Genomic DNA, 22594 nt, shown 5'->3' on the forward strand with positions numbered 1-22594 from the left:
CAGACTCACAGACATAGAAAAAAACTTACGGTTGCCAAAGAGGGGAGGAGGGTTAAATTAGGAGTTTGAAATTAGCACATACAAAGTTTATTTTGTATAAAATAGACAAACAACAAGGTCCTACTGTAGAGCACAGGGAAGTGTATTCGATATCTTGTAATAACTTGTGTTGAGAAAGAATGTATGTATGCGTAACTGAATCACTGTGCTGTGCACCAGAAACTAACACATTGTAAATCATCTGTACTTCAATAAAAATTTTTTTGTAAAATGTTAAAAAAAAAAAAGCTTCCTTTTTTCTCTAAACATAGCAAGCCAACTTGCTTGATTTTACCTGATTATTTACATGAAAACTCTGAGGCTGTCTCCCACCTGACGCTTCCACTGCATCTCACCCGCAGTACCATTTCCCCTACTGTTTGGATGATGGATAATTTTGACCTGTGCTCTTCATGGCCCTTAAACACCCATCTGTGGGGCTTCCTGAGGCGGTTACAGACAAGCGACATCCATCCTGGTAATTTTTCCATAAATCTGAAACTTACCTTAAGAAAAGGTTTTATTTTTTTAAGTTCACTTAAAAAAATTAAATAGCAAGGTGGAATAGACGTAACCAAAGGCTTATTAGCTCGATAGGGTGTTTTTATAAAATTTATGGAAAATAAATTTTACCTTAACGGGTATTTTACAGCCTCCTAAGGCTTAATTATTAGCCAAAGAAATATAATTATCCTAGTTCAAACATACTAAAAAAAAAAAAAAAAAAAAGCCAGGAAAAAGTAATCTTACTACAGGACAAAAATGTTTAGGGCTATTATGTATTTATTGAACTAGTCTTTCTTCTGTCTTTTGATGAAACAGGAATGCTTGGCAAGTCTGAACACAGTTAACAGCTTCCAATTCCTCTTAGAATCAAATCCAAAGTCCTCCACATTCAGTACTCCATCACCTGCCCCGTCCCATCCTATGCTAGCCTCCCGCCGCCTTCACTGACCGGGCCCTGCTGCTGTGAGAGCCTTCACGTCTGCGGGCCCCGCCCTTGGCTGGCATGTCACCCAGTGCCAGCAGCAAAGCACCCCAGCACTCAGTGGCTTCCAACAACCCTCCCCCTGCCCCTCGTGATTCTGAGTCAGCTGCCTGGGTGAGCCGGGCTGGGTGAGTGCTGGCGCGGGGCTGGGACACGTTTCCCCAGCAGGTTCCTTCCTTGGGATCCAAGAGTAGAAATACTGCTTGATCAAAGCAAGTTACTCCTGGTCCCCACCTGGCAGTGGGGGGCAGACTCCACCTCTTGACAGAGGGACAACAGAAACCACGTAGCCCTTTACAATCCGCCGCACAGGATGCTTTTCCTGAGCGGCTCCCTGTCTCCCCTCCTCCCGGGGCCTCTCCTCGCCCCCGTCCCCCACCTCACTGGGCCGCCACCTGGTTCCAGGTTCTTCCAGTCCTCACGCTCCCTTCTCACAGAGCAGGAACTTGTTAACTCTCATCTTCATCTTTTCTGCACAACGGGGGAGACAACCAAGTTCAGAAGCCGGGCGGTGCAGAACACTTCACTCGGCAACAAGCACTTGAGCAAAAATGATCTAAATAGAAGTGAGATTTTTTTTTTGTCTTTCCTGTCCAGACAAAAAAGTGAAAGATCTACTTTGTTAAGTTCAAGGGAGACAGTTACTTGAGGCTTTTCCAAGTTAATTAATTCAGAGCTTCAGTCTCCAACAAGAAGATACCATTAAAAAATTAACTTTTTCAAGATCACCCCAAACACAAATAATCCTTCAACCAAATCTGGTCAGTTATTTGTCAGGAAAGCTTACCCAGGATAAGGCTGGGGGGCCCGGGTCTCCCTGTCTGGAAGTGCAGGCGCACTCAGTGAGCAGCCCTGCCCATTAGGACCCGCGTACACGGGGTGGCTCTGGGCACCCACCGCTTCCAGCAGGGGCCAGGTGTGGCTGGACCGCCAGGATCAGGCCTGACCCCAACAACCCAGGTACAGAAGGTGGTGCTATAAAGAATAAATAACACTTTCCATATAGTCTACTCATAAAAAGACATCAAGGCATTAGAGTGTTTTCCATTTTATTTTTTAAGAATGACAGACCTACTCCAGCATTTTACTCATTTTATTTAAATAAGGATAAGGCTACTTGAAAGCCTTTACATACAAAAATGTACATTACAAGGTTAAACTTTCTGTACTGAGTTACAAAACTTGCACAAGCATTTAATAAAAGAGCACACTTGAAAACATTGACCATTTTGGAGCCTCTAAAAATGATGAAGTTCCACAGCAGTACGCAGAGGAAGCTCTGACACACATATGACTTAATCTACTGGCAGTTTTACTTAATGTAAGTTTTTAAAAGGTCGTTGCTATTGAATGAGTCTCTAGATCAGTTTCAGAATCATCCCTCAAAACTGAAGTCAACCAGAACACTGCTGCGAGCAATGATTACAGCTGTGAAGAACTTTAATACTAGCAGAAACGTGATGGGCTTCTAGTCGTGGGAACCAGCCTTGCCCAGTGCCGGCAGCCACCCGGAGCAGCAGGCCGCCCGGGAAGGCGCGGCGCTGCACAGCCCGGGGGCAGGCCAGCGCCCTGGTGCTACGGGGCTTCTGCAGACCCGCCGCGTCTGTGGTTCTGGCTCCAGCCCCAGGGAACCAGCGGGCCAAGGATTACAATCTGCAAACCTAGGCCTGGGGCTGAGGGTCTGCAGAGCAGACAGTGGAGGAAGGAGGGGAGCAGAGAGTGAGACCACAGGAAAGGGGATAGGAAAAGGGGGAACCGGGGACAAGAGGGAGCGGCAGGGAGGAAGGAGAGCACGGGCCACGGGAGGAAGGGACTCGATGGCCCCCCGCGCTCTGCCCCCAGGAGAGTCCAAGCAACCAGATCTGCCCACATCAGCAGGCGAGGAGCCGTCCGGGTGTTTGCTGCTCAGGTCGAGGCCTGGAATCTAAAGCCTGCAAAGCGACACGCGAGATGCCACCGTCTGCGGAGCCGTGTCCACGCCCCTGGCGGGTCGGTGCCCGGGCGCTGGAGTTCGTGACACAGCACTCGACACAGGCTTTTCCCACTCAGAATAGCTCGGGAAGGCGCTGCGTGAGCACTGACTGAGTGTTCATAGGATAAACTTCAATTTGAAGCAACGAGGTTACACAGTACAGCTGTTATTACCAACCTACTCTGTAAGTTAAATACGCAAATTAAAAATTAATTTCACTGAGTAACTAAAAATAATTTTCCACTGACTTAAAACCGTCAAATGGCTAACTCTCTCAACTAAGAGAGAAATGCAGATGGAAGAGAAAACTGAACAGAAAATACAATTCGGCATTCTGCCCTAAAACCTGCGCTTTTACAACCTTCTTCAGTGCACAGTATGTACAGGATGACGGCTGTCCTTCAAAAATGTTACAAACGCCAGCCCCGCAGACAGCCACACGTTTACCACTTCACCATCACATGAACAGTTTACACAGCCTTAGCGCCTGTCAGTTTTGTCTTAGGTGTACAGATTTACAGTCTGGATAAAGGCAGAGAAGCTAAAAACTGCAGGGTTAAAGTTTTAGTACAGTACTTACCTGCAAGGCTGAATTAACTTTTTGTAAGGCTATTCAATAGCTGAACCAAGAAGCTTGTTTTAACAAATCAAAGGCATGAATTGCTGTAAAAAGTACCTAGAAGCCAGACCCCAATGAGAAGAGCAACCACACAGGGAGGCATGCACGCTGCCCCCGCCCTTGGTTACAAACACCGGCAGAAAGGTGGGCACGGAACCCGTGAACACAAAGACCCTACTCCCCCAACTCTCATTGCCCAAGGGGGTGACGGCACATGACACAAACGACACCTCCTCGTGTGACAGTGCCGGAAGCCCGTCTGGCCGCGGGGATCTGACTCAGCACCCCCTCTTCGCCGAGTCCCCTCCCCGCCAGGATTCCTGGACTCTCCCGTCCCAGAATTCTACCCCCGTTCCTCTGCTGTGACCTCCCTGCCATCAGGGACCACCTCTAACGTGACTGCTTCACCTGGAGACTTTAAGGACAGCTTCACTCTGAAAAGGTTACGCTTCCAGGAGCTGAGGGAGCTCCCAGACGCGCAGGGGGCGCGGGCAGGGCAGGACCGTGTGGGGGCCGGTCTACTCTCAACAAGCCACCTCTGTTATGACTGGACAGAAGGAGCAATGGCAGGCACTGATGACCCCTTTGGATTTTTCTGGAAAGAAGGACGGGAGCACTTCGAGGACAGCAGCGCTGCCTGCCAGTCCTGCCTGGGCGACTGGCAGCACTACAAGCACGCTTCCTGTGGTGAGCCTCGAGGATGGGCTTGGCAGGATTTATTAAAATATTGCGATGAACTCTTATTTCTTTTGCATGGGAAACGAAAGAAAGCTTCTAAAAGATTTGATTTTTAAAAAAATCTCAAATTTCCCCAAAGACCAAAACAGACTAATGAAAATAATTCCTAGAATTCACTGAATGCTTTATACCAGACTAGCAGCTAATTATTAGACTGGAGTCAAATAAATGATTTCTACTAAACTGATTGTTTAAAAAGAAATTTTTTCCTAATCAAGGCATGAAAGGCAAGAATTTTTTCTTTTAAAGGAAGGAAGGGAGGGAGAAAGAGAAAGGAAAGGACTTTATTTTTTGAACCTAATTTAAACCTCTTAAGAAAATTCCACAATAATCAAGATCTCTGTAAATACTGTCAATATATGTGAACTTGTGTGAAAAACTACAGTTACAGTTATATTTACATTTTTGGAAACTTCCGCTCATGGCCACGTAACGTGCTGTATCTTCCTCTTTGCTTCTGGGGGCTTCAGGCTATTCTGAAAAGACATGAACAGAAATCAGCTTAGCCTTGCAGAAACGTCAGAGGATGCCCGAAGTGAACATTTTAAGTCACCAAGGCTGGCCACTCTGCACCTGGTGGGGCAGCTCCCGGAGAGAGGAAAAGGGGCCCAGCCCCACTCCCTTTTCCAGCTCTGGTTCCCAGATGTCTACACAGCGGACTCACCCAGGGCTGGGCGCTGATGATCATGCCCTGGCCGGGGCCTTCTCCCAGGGCCAGCCCAGTCAGCACCCACTGCAGGTGGCTGAGGGGCTCTGACCTCTGTTTGGGTTTTCTGGAAGCCCCCCCAGGTGAGCTAAGGTACAATCAGAGTTGAGAACCACTGACCACTCCCTCCCTGCCGAGCTCTCTTCTCCCCCAACTCACAACCTGAGACCTTAATACAAGACTTAAAAGGAAAAAAACCCACACCTCTGAAAGAGTAGTAATTTTCTAAGTAGAAAAATATGTTTTAAAGAGACTGGAAAAGAAAAAAATCATGGAAACTCACTTCCAGCAATACTGGAGGTCTGGCCGGCTCCCGGCCCCCTCCTGCTCCCACAACCGTGACGATGCTGGACCAGTGTCACAATAAGGCTGCGCTCGGGGTCAGACAGGCCCGCACTCAACTGCAGACTGGCTGCTGCTAACCATGGAACCCGCGTGAGTTTATTTCAACAGCTAAGCTGCTGCTCCTGCACCCGTGAGGTGGGAGTGATGACTGTGCCCACTTGTGACGGTGGCGAAAGGAGTCACGGAGCTGCTGAGGGCCCTGGGCGGGCCACACACACAGGGGCTGCTGTTTTGAGTGTCTGAACCACTCTGAGTTGCAATTCCTCTGACACACAACTTGAAGATACTAGAGCGCACGGGCAGAGGGTCCGTGTCCCCTCAGACTCTTACGCTGAAACCTAACCCCTGAAGTGATGGTGTCTGGAGGTGGGGCCCTTGGGAGGCGATCAGGTCGTGAGGGTGGAGCCTCATGACGGGGATTACTGCCCTCATGAGGGACCCCAAGAGCGCCCCGCACCCCCTACCACGCGAGCACACAGTGAGAAGCAGGGGACCGTGACCCAGGAAGTGGGCCTTACCAGACCCTGACTCTGCCGGGGCCTTGGTTTTGGGCTTCTGGCCTCCAGAACTGTAGGAAATAAATGTATACTGTTTGAGCCATCCAGTCAACGGAATTTTCTGTTATACCAGCCTGAACAAACTAAGACAAGGAATAAAAGCTATAAAACTGCCGGGCGTTTAAAAGAGAAACACTTCTCTGAGAAACCCAGGGAAAGATTGAACACATACACACAATCTCATCATCAAAGCGAACCGTGGACCCACACGGGTCTGCGTGAGAGAGCTGAGCGCTGAAGTCTGTGGGCGCACGAGAGGGCCGCACCTGCAGAGCCGCCCCGTCCTCCCAGGTGGTGAGGGGCGCATGCTGAAGACCCCGGTGTGGCTTGGAAGGGAGTGCCAAACAGACAGACTCAAGGTCAAGCTGTAAAACACGACTTAATCCACGGGTGACCCTGGACACCTCAGTTAGCATTCTGAGCCTCACTAACAAAGGAATATTCCTTTCAGCTCCAAGACAGATAAAGGATCTCGATGAGGAAAACTGAGAAAAAGTGCCTAAGAGACTCTCTTTTTACACACTCTAGGCAGAAATAAACCGAGTGCACTTTAAAAAGTATTAGCATATCATCATGGATTTTAAATTCCAGGGCCTCAGTCACATGACAAACGAGAGGTAAAAATAAGAGACAGATTATTGAAGGCTTCGAGAACGGCGTGAGGCAGAGCGGACCGACGGGCCTCCGCCAACACATCTCCCGTTGGCATGGAAACCCGACACTCACCGCGGCCTCAGCATCCTCCCGAGGGGCAGCTGCTCGCTTTAACTTCACCGGGGTCGTTCCAACGGGCGACAAAGGTGGCGACTTCACGGGCCCCGGAGGGCTTTTCCTATGCGTTAAGTCATGGTTCTGCTTAGTGTCATTATTATTGTGTTCCGTCTTATTGTTCGTAGGCAAATTGGAAGACAAAATTAGGGGTGAAACACTTGCAGAGGAATCTGACAATTTCCGAAAGGCACTGCTGGGGGCACGTGCCGGTGGCGGGGGCCTGGGCCGGCCGCTGTCCGTGTCCTCCGTCCTCCTCACCTTGATGCTCGCGCTCGTGGAGCTTCCCTCAAGCATGACAAGGGCTCTCTTTCGTAGACCATCGACGGTGCCACTCCTGAAACTGAAGAGATGTGTTCCTGAAAAATACCGTCTGGGTGGTAAACCAGTCCCCTGGAACTCAAAAGCTAAAACAATGACCAGAACAGACTTCCTGGTGAGACTCAGCCACTGTAAGTAGGACCACTGGAAATAAAATTTTCTGTGTTTACCCTAAATGAAATGATACTTGTCTAGTGCTCTGAAGTTTAAAATATTTATTTACAAGAAATTTAAAATTAGCTTTCATGTATACATAAGATGCAGGTACTTTTAAAACATCAATCCACCAACTAACCCCAAAACTTAAAACATGATTTCCTAGTAATTAAAAAGTTTTAATTTTTAAAAATCACCATTTATTGATAGGGTTATCCTGATGTATCAGTGATTACTTAGAGAAGGTAACAAACTATGAAACTATACCAAACTACTGTAGCAGCAGTCTGCAGACAATGAGACAGGACACTCCATTCCATTCATTAAAGGCCTTTAAAGCCAAGGCATTTTCTAAACTAACTGTAACTGTAACATCTGTGTAATTTTAATTTTGAAATTTCCTGAAATTTAAAACTTTTAAACAGTGTACCGGAAACTGTATGACTTTGTCTTCAATTCTGTTTTGTTCAAAGACCTCAGAGTCTTGCCTGACCCTACTTTTTTTCTCACAATTCAGTAAACTCTGTTGATTCTACCTCCAAAACATGTGCCACCCACTGCTTACCAAGTCCACTACCTCAGTTAGTCACCTCCGTCAACCGCCTGGGTTATAGCTCAGCCTCCCAAGTGGTTTCCCAACCTCAAACCACTTCTCAGTACAGCAGCCACAGTGTCATCACTCTGCTTAAAATCCTCCAGTGGCCTCTTGTCTCAGCACCATGCCAGGGTTCTTACAAGACGGACAATCCTCTGCACTCACTCCAGGCCACATCCTCCCAGACCCTCCCTTGATTCTCTCGCTAGGCCCTGGCGGCCTCTTTGCTGTTCCTGGTGGACCGTGTGGACGCGCTCCTGCCTGGGCGCCCGTGTTCCGCCAGGAGGGCCAGCTCACCCCCTCCTGCCTCAGGTCTGGCTGAAGTGTCCTTTCTCAGGGAGGTGGTCCCGGCCACTTCACCTAAAACTGTAACCCCTCTCCCTGTGTCACTTGTCTCCTTAGCACTGATCATAAGGTAACGTACTATGTAGTTTACTTTTTAATTATGTTTCCCCCAATCAAAACATAAGCAGGGAATTGTCAGTCTTACTCCTGCTGTAAGCACAGTGCCTGGTGCTCAGGAAATTGCGGCTGAGTAAATCAGTATTTTTACCTACATTTACCTGGGAAAAAAGGAAAGCAAAACTGTTCAGTCATGTAACATGATAATCAGAACCACCAAAAAGTACCTTTTAGTCTCATTTTTTGTCTCATGTTGTTCCCTTTTCTTTTCCATCATTTTCCCCCATCTGTTCTTTGGCAGATCTCTCCGAGGCAGTGGTATCGCGTGCTGAACGTAAAGATCAGTAAGGCTGTCTTTGTTTACTCTCACGTCATTTTCAACAGCTATGTTCTTCTGTGGAAAAGGAAACAAAAGTAATTTCAAAACAGCATCCTTCATTTTAGTAACGAACTCACGACCCACCTAACAGGGTAACAAATACTACTACTGAGACAAGCAGCATAGAGCACTCTCAGTGCTGGACACGAGCCTAGGATCCTACAGGAGACGGCAAGGAGCAGCGCTGTGAAGGGGCTGCGCTCTTCACACACTCAGTTCAGCCTCATCTTAAAGACAAGGCCACGTGTCCTCGGTATGACAAGGGCTGCTGTCCATCCTGCTCAGCCCACACACTGCGCACAAAGACTGTCTCCAGTAATGTCATCTTAAGATTTGGAGGGAAATAAAAATGGGGGAGGGTCTGGGGAGACCAGATAAAAGAAAGCGAATGATGACAATTACTACATTCTGTGAAAACCTTGCCTACAGTGCTGCCACCGCGACCAGGTGAATGGGCTGGGGACTCGCCCTGTACACTATTCCCCTTCCTCCCCCAACAGTGCTTCTTAAACTGAAGTTAACCACCCAGACTTCAAATAGCCCTGTGGATGGGAACTGACGACGGTCCTGACAGCAGCACATGGTCAGAACAAGCAGCCCCTCACATCTGTGCCGGCTCTTTCAAGGAACTTCCAGCCCTGCCCAACCACCCCTCTCTGCAACACTTCATTCCTCCTCATCTTCCAATTTGTTCTCAACGTAACAGAAGACATATAGCACAAGGCACAGGAGCAGTCACAGACATAATTTGGATTTGGGAAGGAAAATAAGGCTGGAAATGACATCATGGGCTCAAAAGCAATTCAGGAAGGTTGGAAACATTTACGTTCAGTACAACATAAGCAAATCAAATCCGCGTCCTATGATAAACTTAACCCTGTTCTTTTTATTCTTCAGAATTTAAAAGCACAAACTTGTTTTGTTTCTGATACTGGACCATTCTTTGTTATCAATTTTCACCCTGTACTCACTCAGAGGTATGGGGAAGCCCCGGGGGTCCTCTTGGACAACAATCCTGGAGAATCCACAGGCACGTTAGTTTGGGAAGCACTGCTCCAGGACAGTGGCTCTCAAACTGTGGTTTCCAGGCTAGCAGCAAGAACTTGTTAAAAATGGCAACTTTCAGGCCACACTCCAAAACTTTGGGGATGGAGCCCAGCAGTCTTGTTTTCACAAGCCCTGGGATGATTCTGATTTACTTAAGTTTGAGAACCAGAGGTGAGAAAGGGAACATTCCCTATAATAATCTACTGGAGGGAGGGGTGCTTGAGGAAATCAGAGAAAGAGTACTGAGGCGAAAACACAAGGAAACCAACAAAATATGCCACCTAAAAGCCCCAAAAAGCGTTCAGTAATTCTCTACCACTTTAAACAGCACTTATCGCTGTTCTTGGTCGCATTTTCCGTCTGCTGTCAGAAGCCACATCGGCTGAAAACGAGCAGACGCTGCATGGAGGGCCTGGAACCCCAAGCTGTCCTGCTGCACCCCCCTCGACGGTGAGGCCTCAGGTAGTCACCTCGCCGCTCCGGGGTTCAGCTTCCCCTCCTTGAATGCGGTGAGGGCGGAGGACGGGAGGCTTCTCCGAGGCCTCCCCCTTCATTCCTACCGCACGACCCTCCCTGGCCCCTCTCCTCCGCAGGCCCGTGCTCACAGCCAGGCCGCGGGGGTCGCCAGGGACGCCCCTGCCCGAGCCGTCAGGGCCCCAGCAGCTCCTGACCGTCTAAGGACGCGTCCTTCCTGGCTGATCGGCGGCGTGGGGCGGCCCGGCCGGTCCCCGCGCGCTTGGCAGCGGGCGTGTCCGGCGCCGCCGCCGATCACCCGGGCGAGCTCAAGTCCAAGCACCTCCGCCGAGCAGGCCCGTCGTCCCCGCGCGCCGCACCTGCTCCAGGGTGAGGAGAAGGAACTCCTGGGACAGCAGCTCCGGGTGCAGCAGGAGCTCCGAATCCGCGCAGCCGCGGCCCGCCACATCCCCCGCCATCGTCGTCGCCAGGAGACCCCGGCCAGCTACCCACAAGGCCCCGCGAGGAAGCGTCCCGGAAGTGACGCGCGCCGGGCGGGGTCCCGGGTGTGTCGTCACTCAGGTGCGCCACACGCCGGGGAGCACCCCGGGAGCGAAACAGGTAAAAGGGCTGTGTGCCGAAGACCGGATTGGCGTTTCAAGTCAGGCAGGAAGAGAGGGAAAGGCGACGTCCACCGAGCTGGCCACGATTGGTTGCGCCTGGTCGCGCCTCCTGTGACGTCAGGGGCAGAGACCAATGGGAGTCCCAGGACTGTCTCGCGGGAAGGAGGTGTGGGAGGCCGAGATACGTTACCTCAAATATATCGCTTGTCGCGTCTGGGAGCTTCTTGGTTTTTTCTTTTGAGCGTTTTATGGCTTATTTCCTAATCCTCTGACTCCCTGACGCCCCGGCGCCTCGCACGTAGTAGGCCCTAAGGTGTGTGTTCCCTGAAATAAGACTCCGAGTGAACCTGCTCACGTAGGGAGATAGCGGCCAGCCGAGGAGCCGGCGACACGGCCGCTCTCTCGTTCGGGTTCCGCACCTGCGACAGGAAGATGACAGCGCCCCTCCCAGTGCTTCGAGATGGGAGCCCAAGCAGGGGGCGGCCCCCCTGCTGCCAGTATCTGGGGGTTTGCGGTAGCTGTTGATGGTCCTCCAGGGAGAGAGGTGGCAAGATGGGGGGGCGGGGGGAAGAGCTCATCAGAGCCTGGAAACGTGGCTCCCCGTCCTTGCTGTGTTCCTTCTCCCTGTGGTTTCCAGGACCAGTCACCTAACATGACGCCTCAAGCTCTTCATCACCAAAAATGTTTTGCGGCAGGTAAGATCTGTACTCCCCACCAACTCAGTATTTCCCAGTTTAAAACTAAAATCAGTTCCCTGCTTAAAACTAAATCCATGTAGATAATTCTTGGTGCCGCTGAAGCAAAATCTCAGGGTAGAGGCAGTGTCCCCTGGGCAGAAGAAAAAAATCAAAGAGTCAGAGAGGATGGAATAGAATAAGGTTCTGACAGCCCTCCCCACTCCAGGGGAAGGAGAGACTATGATTTCGGTAACGCCTACCCTCACTCCTTCCCAGGCAGTGCCTTGGAGAGTGGAGCCTCAGAGAATATGCGGTCTGCTGACTGTGTGTGCGGGTTTTTAAAATTTTTATTTTTATTGAAGTGTGGTTGATTTACAACGTTGTGTTTCAGGTGTACAGCAAAGTGATTCAGTTGTACATATGCATATATTTACTTACTCAGTTTCTTTTCCAATATAGATTATTACAAGATATTGACTATAGTTCCCTGTGCTATATAGTAGATCTTTGTTATTTATCTGTTTTATATACAATAGTGTGTATGTTAATCCCAAACTCCTAATGCTGACTATTTTAATCAGAGTTTCCAAGTAGGAAGTAGGGTGGGGGAGAATTTGCATTTCTAACCAGTTCTGAGGTGATCTTTCAAATACGTCTAGGTAGAGAGGCCACCTCACAGAGACTCCTGCAACATGGAAGGACAAGAAAGACACAGACATCCCTGACCCTCAAGCCAGGCAGTAATCGGAGGGGCCAGGCTTGTCAGCACGGAAACCAAAAGACTGAAAACCAAACACCAAAGTGGACAAAGAACATCTCAGATTTTGTGTGGGGGCCAGTAATGTAAGGATCTGATGTCTCCTGCTTCTCCTCATCTTGGGACTTCAGAAGTTCCCTAATCTAAGCACAGCCCTGAGGAAAGGGGCTGGCCTCCACTGGTAAGATTATTGTCACTGTAGCGGAGTGGGGGCTAAAGTAGAATAAAGTTCAGTTACAGAAAAAAATTCTGTTACACATTTGAGTTTGTAGATTAAACTTTTTTCCTGCTACGGTATTACCTGTGAGTGTTATATAGTAACCATAAATGTTTATGTTTAATGATGCGAATTTTCCTTTCACTCAAAGATCATGAGGTTTTTATTAACACTTTGATTTGGTGCCTGTAGTTGACAAGTCAAAGCTGAGGGAAACCAACAAAAACTGCCCTACCTGGCATCATCACCTCACTAGGTTATGAGTTCCTCTAGGACAGGGTCCGTACACTTCCTTTGAACCTCCCAGCTGGTCCCTAGCATGCCCCAAGCTTGCACTTAGTGCCTCAGTCAGTGTCTTGAATGAGAGAATCATGAACAAAATTTATACTGAGAACTTGGGTGTTGATTCTCCTAGTTGGTGGTGTAATGTTTAAGATATTTATGTTCTGAATATTTTATCCGATATATTGTCAACAGTACATCTGAGCATAAATGAAATTAAGGAGCTTCAAAGTGAATATAATAATTTAGAAAACACTTCACATTTTGGACCCGTGTTTTTAGCTATTTAAAACTACAGTTCTGCTTTGAGTTTCAAATAATTACCTTCAGTACCATGATAGTATTTTTTGTTATTGTCATTTCTCATTCTTTTTACAATCAGATCATACTGAAGATGCATTTATGTACTTAAAATACTGGCTTTCTTGTGGAACCCATCTCAGAGCTCAACTCTGTGATGGACTCCTTGAAACAGTGTCTCTTTCATCTTCGGGTTCTCAGCACGTAGCGCCACACCTGGCACATAGTATAAGAATAGGAAGTGTGTGCTCACTGGATGTGAGTAAGCCTTTCCTGATCCTCAGACACGTCTGATAAGGTGGGTATGTTTTCCACATATCTTATTAAATCACTGGTTCTCAAAATTGTGTGAGCATTAGAATTACCTGGAGAGCTTGCAAAAATAGTTTACTGGGCCCCACAACCCAAGTTTCTGACTTAGGAGGTTTGAAGTGGGGACACAGGAATTTGCATTTCGAACAAGTTTTAAGGTGATGTTGACACTGTTGATTTTGGAACATGCTTTCTAAACTACCGCACTAAATTAAGCTGCTTGAAGGCAGGGGCTGTGTTTTCCGCATTTCAGAATCTCAAGCAGCCTCTGCCCTGGTACCTGGTACATGGAGCTGCCCAAGAAGTGGTTGATTTGAATAACAGTTCCAAAAGCTTATTGAACTGACTCTAGATTACAAGTATATGAATATACGTGTATGTATTATTAAATGAGCTAATCTTCATAAAAGCTTTTAAAACATGGCACGTAATAAGATGTGTCTGCTTTAAAAGAAAAAAAAAACCAAATGTAACCTTTCTTTGCTTAACCTTATCTTGTAAAATGGTACCCAGATGTGCCAAATGTGTACTCTAAATAAAAGAGCTTATAAATTCAAGTAACAGAATCTTTGCATTAAAAGCTTCTTTTAAAGATGAGCTAGTTTATTGAGCATCAGAAATTTTAAAAAGTAGTTGAGTGCCTCCTATTTGCAGACAGACAGCAAGAACCTGAGGGACACACTTGTTGCCCTCGGGGGCTTAGAGCCACCAAGGAAGTGAGGAACCCAGTGTAAGTGTGAGGATGTTAAGTTTTAAGGTGGCAACTATTAAAGTGTTCTGTTGTATCTGTTCAGCTCTTAATCCTCATTAGTCTATTAGAACACACTTTTTCCATATTCTGTAAAATACTCTTAACAGGATTAGTATGGGCCCATGGGATATTTTAACAAATATTAATAAATAAAGTTAACTAATAATTCCTTTGAAAAACATGACTGATAATTCCTAAATGCAGCCAATTGAAACAACGAGGAACTTAGAAGCAGCCTGCTGCTGATCTTTGCATGTTTACAGAATAACGTGGAGGGTCCTGCCATGTGTGAAATAGACACCCCAGAAGGGTCAGCAAGAGAAATGTTTGTAGATGGAATAACATGCACAGGTGGGGTTTGCCATTTTAAGAATCTCACGGCAAATCCTTTCAGAAAGGAAATAGTTATTTCTGAATGATCTCCTGTCACTCCCCTTTTTGGTTAACACATTTTCACGCCTAGATTTTTAAAGCAGAACTCAAACGTGGTCATGAACCATGTGATCAATAGAACTTAACGTTATACGTGAAACATTTTACGGAGTTGTTGGGCTCTGGGTTCTTATCACTGCTCTGTTCTTACTACCGTGGAATTTGGCAGAAGTCTTTCCCTTCTTGACTCTGTTCGCCTGGGTACACGTGGGGGAATTAGTGGTGCCTACTTTGTAAGGCTACAGCAAGGTTTAAGTGAGATTACCGCTGTACGGCGCTCAGCCCGGTGTCCAACAGTCACTAGGTGTTAGCTTTGCAGCTAATCTCACGCCGGGGCATGGTAAAAAGTGCAGAGTGGATCCTAGGCCCAGCTGGCCAGTGATGACCTGACGGCCAGTCACGTATTCTCCGGGGCCTGGACAAGTGGGGAGACGGGGCTGAATTTACCCCGAGGTCCTCAGCTCCCTGGCTCCCTTGGCTGCCAGCCTCCTTAGACCTTAGTCGCAGGCCCCTGAAGCACAGGTAGCTCTACACTCAGGAACCCCGTTCCCTGCCCAGAGGCTGGGCAAGGGGCACAGGTCCTACTGGGTCAGAGCTGATGCACCATCTGGGGCTGGGGCACGTGTGTGGCCATGAACTCAGAAGGGAAGTGGGTAAAAGACAGGCCACGAAAGAGTAAATTCCTTCATTCAGCTTTTTTGGGGGGTCATTTCTTTTTCTGTCTTTGAGACAGAAGCCCACAGAGTAGACTCTGGTATCTGCCTCCGGGTGTGGGATGTCATCTTTGTTTTGTAAGCCCCAGGTGCAGGGGGAACCCTGAGGCCACAGGTGGGTTCCAAAGTCAGGGAAAATCATTGGGAAAAATAGGCTTTTTATGTGCTAATAATCGAGCTCTGACAGCTCTGGAGGGAGCTTTTGGGTTTTGACTGTATTGAAGCGAGGCTCATGGATTCACCCTGACTAGGACTTTTCGCTGCGGCTTGATCCAGGGGAATAGCTACCCACGGGTTTTCTTTCCTAGAAGGGGTAAAGCAGTGCCAGGCCTCGGCGCTTCAGAAAGGACCCCCGGATCCTGGGCCGCTGTGGGCCCAGGGGGCGGGGTGGCCGGACATCTCAGCTCCTCAGGGGCCACCAGCTGTCAGCTCCTTGTCCGACTGTGTCAGGCGGCAGCGCGGTCCAGCCCTTCCCAGGCCTGATGGACGCGGGGCCTCGTTTACTCGCTGGTTGGGCCGAGCTTCCCGAGCGCCGGCACTGCCCAGCGCGGCCGCGGTGCTGGAAGCGGGCGGGGAGCAGAAGGCACGGCCCGCGGGGGCCCCCCGGCCGCGTGACCGACCCCAGCGCGCGCCGGGCAGGCTTGCAGCGAGCGCGCGGCCGGATCGCCCCGGGCGGGAGCGCCAGGCCCCCGCAGATCGGGCCGTGCGGCCGGAGGAGCGCCCCGGGCTGGCCAGCCCAGGGCGGGGTCTCTAAACGACGCGGGGCCGCAGGCCGGACGGGGCCCGGCGCTCCCGCCCTCGGCCGCCCACGTGACGGGAAGCGGCGGGGCCGGGCCGGAGCTGGGGCCGGGGCCCAGGAGCGCGCGGCCCGGAGCGCCGGGCCCGGAGCGGCCGGAGCGCGGGCCGGTGAGTGCGGGCTGGGAGCGCGGAAGGGGCCGGAGGGCGGCGGCCTGCGGGCAGGTGCGCGGGCAGGTGCGCGGGCAGGTGCGCGGGGCGACGAGGCAGGGACAGCGCCCGGAGGCCCGGCGGGGGCGCGGCGCGCGTGTGTTTGGGGCAGGGGAGACCGGGGACCTCGTCCCCACTGGGCTGGGCGTTTAGTGTTCTCGGGGAGGAGCTCAGAAGGACGGCACCCCGGGGCCCCTCGCCCCTCCACCCGTGTGCGGACCGGTTTTATCGCTGTGATCGACGTTTCCTAGAGCTCTCGGGATTGAAGAGCCGATTCCGGGTCACTTTCGGGCCTGAATATCTGGCCTGAGCTGGGAGACTGGGCAGGGTGTGACGGAAGCAGGGAAGAGCGCGCCCCTGTCCTCAGCCCAGGGGGCGGCGGACAGCTGTCTCCTCTGGCATGGAGGTGCGGGTGGAAGTTGGGTATTCCACCTGCCTCCCGAGTGTTAAAGGGATGATTTAAAGACCGAGGCTGTAGTCTGCCGTTGTGCGCACCTGTCATTGCTTCTGCCGGGGGCTGTTGGGTGACTCTCCCAAAGCCCCCCAGGCCCTACCTGGCTGCTGGAAGTGGGGGTTCACCCAGTGCTTCTTATTGCAAATGGACTGGGTCGGTGCCTGGGTCAGCACCTGTGGGATCAGGGTTAGTCCTGGCCCAGGTGCTGGCAGAGGGCAGGTAGTGGCACTAGGGCAGGGGAGGGCACTGGGAGCTGTGTGAGGGGCGTCTCTGCAGCGGGAGCTGGTCAGCCCGGGCTCAGAACCCAGGACTGGGGCCCTGCCGTATCTGCCAGCCCCTCCTCTGGCCACCTTTCTCTGTTGCTCAGCGAGAAACTCCAGCCCTGTGGTCCGATAGGAAGGAACATCTGGCCAGCTGCTTCCTTTTCTTTTTTCCTCCATTTCTGCCAGCCACGCAGCTCAACGGTCACTGAAGCGGCATCTGGCGTGTGGCCCTAGAAACAGTGCATTCTGGAACCCCCGAAGGTGTCTATCCTTTGCCTTCCCAGGCCCGGTTCCTCTGTGCTGCTCCGTGCTGGTGGTGTGGGTGAGCATGGAGCTGTGGGTTCAGACCCTGACCCGGCCCCTTTCTAGCTGTGAGCTGTGGGCAGTTTGCTGGACGCTCTGCGTCTCAATTTCCTCAATCAAAAGAGGGGAAAATACGAGAAAAGATAGATGCGTCCCTTTAAGAAAATGTGCACCTGGTGCAGGGCTGGGACTTCACAGGCGCTTGATGAATGATCGTTAATAAATACACTGAGGATGCAGGGCTGGCTGTAGCTCTCTCAGCCGTGAAGGCAGGGGTCTAGTGCTCCGAGTCACTGATAGCCCGGTGAGCGCTGTCCTCTGACGTTAGCCGCCTCGCGGGTTCTGAGCTCCAAGGCTGTGCGCATCTCTGTCTGCATTTTATGGAGACACAGCGGGAGAGGTGTGGTAGTTGCCCTCACCTGCAGGTATGCACTCTGCCTTTTCTCTTCCACTCAGGTGGTGGGCGGCAGTCCCCTGGGCCTGGAGTCGGGGGCTGCCTGTCCACCACTGTGGGCTCCCAGGACACCTCCACCTTTGCCTAGACCTCAAGCAACAGGGATGTGCGGGGGCCCATCTGCCCCCAGGCAGCCCTCGCTGACAGGCTTTGAAAGCTCCTAGCTCACTGTTTAAAAAATGCTCAGTCTGTGGGGTGGGTCTATCTCAGTGGTAGAGCACGTGCTTAGCATCCCTGAGGTCCTGGGTTCAATCCCTGCTACCTCCATTAAAAAAAAAAAAAAAAGCTACATTTTTCAGGCTTGATTTGCAGCTGCATTTCTGTTCAGAAAAAAAAAAAAAGAAAGAAAAGAAAAGTCATTATTTTGGCTTATTCCTTCATGCCGATATTAAAAATTTGTGATCCTTAAAGAAAACTCTAGGAAGTTTTATTTAATGGGTTAAACATCTTCATCTTGGTCCGAATCCAGTCCCCATTAGAAATACATTAAAGTGATTATTTGTGGCAGCCAGGTGTTTGGATACTGCCCAGTAATTTGGCCCAGACTTTACAGCTCATCTCCTCTGTGGCCACCCTGACTTGTCTTTATTTAAAAAAAATACTGTACTACTGAGCCTAGAAGTCACAAGTTAATTTGGGGCGCCCCAGCTGAGCTGGAGTGCTTCGTGCAGGAGAGCAGGAGCGGCCATGAGCGTGCTGTGAACTCCTGCAGGTGATTTGAGATCCAGGTCTTCTGGATAGTCAAGTAGCTGCTGTTGGGTGAATTAAAGATTTGAGAAAAATAACGGATGCAAAAGAGGACAATTGCCTAGCATCGAGTCTGCCCTCAATAATTCTTATGGCTGTTTGAGGGCCCAGTGTTGAGGAAGACGTTACAAAGGAAATGCCCTGGGGATGCATGCGCCCCTCTCCTCCCTGCCCACCTCCCCTGCCCTTCCCGAATCCTGGCTTCTGTTAGAACTGCTAATGTTGTTATTATCGGATGTGTGTAATATGTACAGAGCAACACACATACACCGTGTGCATGTATGTGGTGCATGTATACATGTGCTGTGTGTAAATGTGTGTATGTGTGTACAAGTACATACATGTGTATTTAAATAGTTCTGATTAGTAGCGCCCAAGAAAAGGGTACCAGCTCTGAACAGTTACCCACAGGTGTGTGCTAAGATCCAGATGACAGTATAGCTATGTATCGTTTCCTTCTTTTGTAAGATACTCTTTCAGGTCGTCAAAACAGGTTTGTGTGATGGAACTAGTCTTATGATGTCTGTCACGTGAGTGCAGAAGATGACATGAAATGGTTGTCCAGCAGTGTCTTAACTTGCAAAAGAGGGGAGAGCTGTCCTTGGTACAAGTCAGTGAGTGTGTGGTTGCTTCCTGGCTGAGTTCCAGGTTGAGTTGTCGAGCAGATGGCTGTGAGGACTTGGAGGAGAGCAGGGGTTGCCCGGGCTAGGGGGCCACGGATGTCACATAACTTGCTGCCTGCTTTGGTAAGATGGCCGGGTTAGGGGAGACGCATGTAGACATGTCACTCTCTAGCTGAAGTTCAGCGAGGCAGGGCTGACGCTGTGCTCCGTGAGAAGAAAGCGTTCATTTGTGGCAGAAGTTGTCTGTGGGGCGAGGGGAGGGGTAAGGCATTTTGGCAGCAGAGAAACCTAATGAGGCAGGACGAGTTTGGGTACCAGGCGTCCTTGTCTAGATTCAGGATGGAAAGTGGGGCCCTGCTGGTGACCAGGGCCGCTCGGGAGGAGCTGCAGGAGGACCTCGCCTGTGGGCGTCACACCGCAGGGCTCCCATGTTTGGAGCTGTTTGATTCTCATCAGGGATCTTAAATCACACTTGTCCCCTCATGTCGATGGAGTGGAAAGAACATGGTTCAGAAACAGAAGTTGAGGTCAGGTCCCCATTTCCTCACCTTGCGTCTGCGTAACCCTGAGCAGGCCACCCAAGGTCTCTGCGTGTCCACAATGATATCCACCCCTCAGAGCGAAGCATCCCACCACAGCCAGGGCCCAGGGGCTCTCAGAGAGGCCGTGTCAGGGCCACAGTCAGTTGCATAGGCTCTCAGAGGCGGCCGTGTCAGGGCCACAGTCAGTTGCATCCATCCTTCATCCATACCTGGAGCAGCCTGACCCCTGGGCAGGCAGTGGGCTCCGCAGTTAAGGGCCTGGCTGGACTCGCGCTGTCCATGGTCCTTGAGCCTGTCCAGAGCTCCGTTTCCCCAGAAAATGAGAACCCTTGACAGGGATCCTGGCACGGGAGGAGCCTTCCAGGATCCGTGGTTTCCCTGGGGTTGTGTTAGCACCACCCTGTCCTCCAGAGGAGCCAGAGGATAACAGAGGAAGCGTGTCATCCGCCTGGATTCCTGTTTACAAGGAGCAGACAGGCCCAGAGGCTCTAAATGACTTGCCCGAGATCTTAAGCAGGGGACCAAGCCACCGGAGCTCCGGATGCCAGGTTAACAGGGTGGAGGTATACTCTGCCCTGCACCCACTCTCCCGGGGCTCGCCGAGTGGCCAGGTTCGCTCCGGGCCTGGCCCTTCCAGAGGGCACCGGGGAGGCCTGGGCTCTCCCCCGCTGGCCAGGGCTCCCCTGTCTGCTCCTGGGGCTTCCTGTGTGCGGCGGATCTGGGCCTGGAGGGAGTCAGCTCCTTCTGATCCCAGTGCAGCCTGAACCCATCTATGGGAAATACTTCAAATCGGCAGAAGTCCCCAACTCTCCTCCTTGAAATGCGTTCTCAGGAGGAAAGACTTAATTTGTAGTATTGTTCATGCCTGTAATTTTAAGCTAGGATGCTCAAATTGAGAAAAATCACCTCCAAAAGTAACTCAATGAAGAAGGACCATAAAGTCGCTCCTGGGGCACTGAGTCAGCCAGCTGGGACCTCCCAGGGTCCGTCTTGTACGCCTCGGTGGCTGGGCTGACACTCAGACAGTTCTGAGCATCTCCCTTCCTGCTAGAAAAGGAGGTTCCCAGCTCCGCTTTCTCTTTTTGGTCACCGTAAGCGAGTTAATACAGCAATAAGCTGTGATAACATTTAACTTTTTATTGTAACTTTCTGTCTTGAGGTCAATGGCCTTACTGAAGAGTCATTAATACTGCAGCTCACAAAGGCCCCCACCCAGCCTCCCCTGTGATTAGGTTCCGTGTGACCACAGCACAGTGATCAGAACCATCACGGTAGCATCAGCACCACTGACCAAAGGCCCCGGGTCTCTGCTGGTGGGTTTTTTCACCACGTGCCACTGTCCTGCTTCTCACTCAGTCCCGCATGTGGCATCCAGGGCTGTGCCTGCATGGCCTCTGGTCTGTGACAGTCCTGTCTTCCCTCGATTTTTATGAGCATGACACCCTCAAGGAGAGGCAGGGTTTTATAGATGGTCCTCAGTTCGGGTTGGTCTGGCGTTTTCTCGCCATCAGGTTGTAGGGACAGGTTTTTGTCAAGGATGCCGTAGTGGCAACAGTGACATTTAATTTAATTTAATGTTGGAATGTGTTCCGTGTCCCCCCAGACAGCAGGAGCGCCTCTGAGGAAACTGCGCTGGATCCCAGTGGCTCTCGTGCTGGGGACGGTCGCTGGCCCGTCCACCCTGCGCCTGGGCCAGTGGTCCTCTTGTCCCCTGAGAGGGGTGCTTCCTCTCCCTTCCCCAGGCCCAGCCCCTAATTACCCAGTTATTTTACCTTGAAGAGTTAAGAGGGATTCCTTTTCCACCCTGGAGAGGCCAACTGCAGTTTAAACAACAAAAATTTCAGGGGCAGGGGGTTAATAGCTCCATGGTAGAGCACGTGCTTAGCACGCATGAGGTCCTGGGTTCAGTCCCTGGTACCTCCATTTAAAAAAAAAATTCGTCTTTCAGATGTGAACTAAGTTTGTGAGACACAGATGTTGTTTAAGAGTGTTATTCCTACAGCCCATGAAGGCCACGTCAGAGCGCCCATGGGGTCTCCCATAGGAACTAGAGGAATTGGACGTGGTCAGCAGCTTGCTTTCCGTAGAGGGACTACCATTAGCCTTTTATTTTGCTAGTTTACTACCAAGAAAGCCCCTGAAGGTAGCTTGCAGTGAAAGAACTTTTGCTGGCAAGGTTTGCCTCTTCATAGCCCAGAAAGAATTTTGAGGCTGTGATTTGGCTGTTCATTCATAGGACATAGAGGTTTCTGGGCCAAAGAATAAATGTGTGTCCAGTCACACCTACCTGTCCTCCTCTGTGCCTACTGCAGGGTGGCCAGGGGAGCACGGGCCGGCGTGGGGTAGGGCCTGTGTAAGCCAGGAGATGGGGATGGTCAGAGCTGGTGTGTGGGGCCGAGGGGGTGCAAATACAGTGGCTGGACACTGGGCAGCAGGCCCCTTGGTAACTGGCCACGCTGTTTCTGCTTTATTTAGCAAGCTGACCTGAGTGGAGCTGATGCCAGGATGCACTCTCCATCTGACTGAGTCTATCCCTGACTTTCCCAGACTCCCCTGGTCCAGCACCTGCTCAGCCTTCAACGCTGGGTCTGGGAGAAAACCAGCCCCCGCACTTGCTTCTCAGTTTACCCAGGAAGTAAGGCGAGGTGTCTGCGGTGCTGACAGCACCCCTTTCTGTCCGGCCCCTGCCTCCCAGCCCCATCCTCCGGGCCCAGGCTTTCTCTCCTGACCCCGTGGAACCAACGTAATGCCCTGGTGACATGGAGCCAAAAACAACTGATTGAAGCAGGGGCGGTTCCGCGTCCCCCCAGCCCTGCCCAGGAGGGTGATGACTTCGTTAGTTCCCCTGTAGGCTTGGCTCTTAGAACTCACATTTTCGGTTTTCCCAAAGAGTTCCCCCGTCTTGGGTCCTGCTATCTGTCTGTGGCTTCAGGTCCTCCCTTTTGACTTTATGTCTGGGTGATCTGTTCATTGCTGACAGCAGGGTGTTGCGTCCCCTACTGTTACTGTCTCGTCTGTCTCTGCCTTCAGGTCTGTTTGTATTTACTTGTTGTATTTAGGTGCTCCAGTGTTGGGTGCACGTAGATTTACGGTTGTCACACCTTCTTGCTGTGG

General features: G+C 50.8%; 2 protein-coding genes across 8 annotated transcripts in view; one reads left to right on the forward strand and one right to left on the reverse strand.

Moving 5' to 3' along the window:
- Positions 1–2102: 2102 nt before the first annotated feature.
- On the reverse strand, positions 2103–10731 carry C28H2orf49 (chromosome 28 C2orf49 homolog). 4 transcript variants are annotated; one of them, XM_074354701.1, is made up of 4 exons: positions 10466–10731; positions 8434–8600; positions 6691–7069; positions 2103–4827 (listed from the first exon to the last, which is right to left on the reverse strand). In XM_074354701.1, exons 1-4 carry the CDS (start codon positions 10562–10564, stop codon positions 4654–4656), a joined length of 819 nt encoding a protein of 272 aa, XP_074210802.1. In that variant the 5' UTR covers positions 10565–10731; the 3' UTR covers positions 2103–4653. The 4 variants fall into 4 exon arrangements, with proteins under 4 accessions (XP_074210802.1, XP_074210804.1, XP_074210801.1 ...); XM_074354703.1 differs by having other exon boundaries at positions 2103–4832; XM_074354700.1 differs by having other exon boundaries at positions 6691–7075.
- A 145-nt stretch (positions 10732–10876) lies between these two features.
- Positions 10877–22594, forward strand: part of TGFBRAP1 (transforming growth factor beta receptor associated protein 1) — a 33886-nt gene continuing 22168 nt past the window's right edge. Inside the window, exons 1-2 of one of the 4 annotated variants that reach the window (XM_074354697.1) lie at positions 10877–11021; positions 11346–11403. In XM_074354697.1, coding sequence (XP_074210798.1) covers positions 11390–11403 — 14 coding nt within the window. In that variant the 5' untranslated portion in view covers positions 10877–11021; positions 11346–11389. Of the gene's footprint in view, positions 11404–12044; positions 12324–15916; positions 16056–22594 lie in introns of those variants that run through there. The other 3 variants (XM_074354699.1, XR_012503060.1, XM_074354698.1) reach the window with 3 other exon arrangements.

This window comes from Camelus bactrianus, chromosome 28 (genome assembly GCF_048773025.1).
Source record: "Camelus bactrianus isolate YW-2024 breed Bactrian camel chromosome 28, ASM4877302v1, whole genome shotgun sequence".
NCBI lineage: Eukaryota > Metazoa > Chordata > Mammalia > Artiodactyla > Camelidae > Camelus > Camelus bactrianus.

Bases quoted from the DNA above. Each gene is read 5' to 3' on its own strand.
- C28H2orf49 (XM_074354700.1), bottom strand. From the start codon at position 10,564: ATGGCGGGGGATGTGGCGGGCCGCGGCTGCGCGGATTCGGAGCTCCTG. The intron at 8,601-10,465 runs GTGCGGCGCGCG...CCTTTTCCACAG, and splicing joins TTCTCCTCACCCTGGAGCAG to AAGAACATAGCTGTTGAAAA. The intron at 7,076-8,433 runs GTACTTTTTGGT...ACATCTCTTCAG, and splicing joins ACAAAAAATGAGACTAAAAG to TTTCAGGAGTGGCACCGTCG.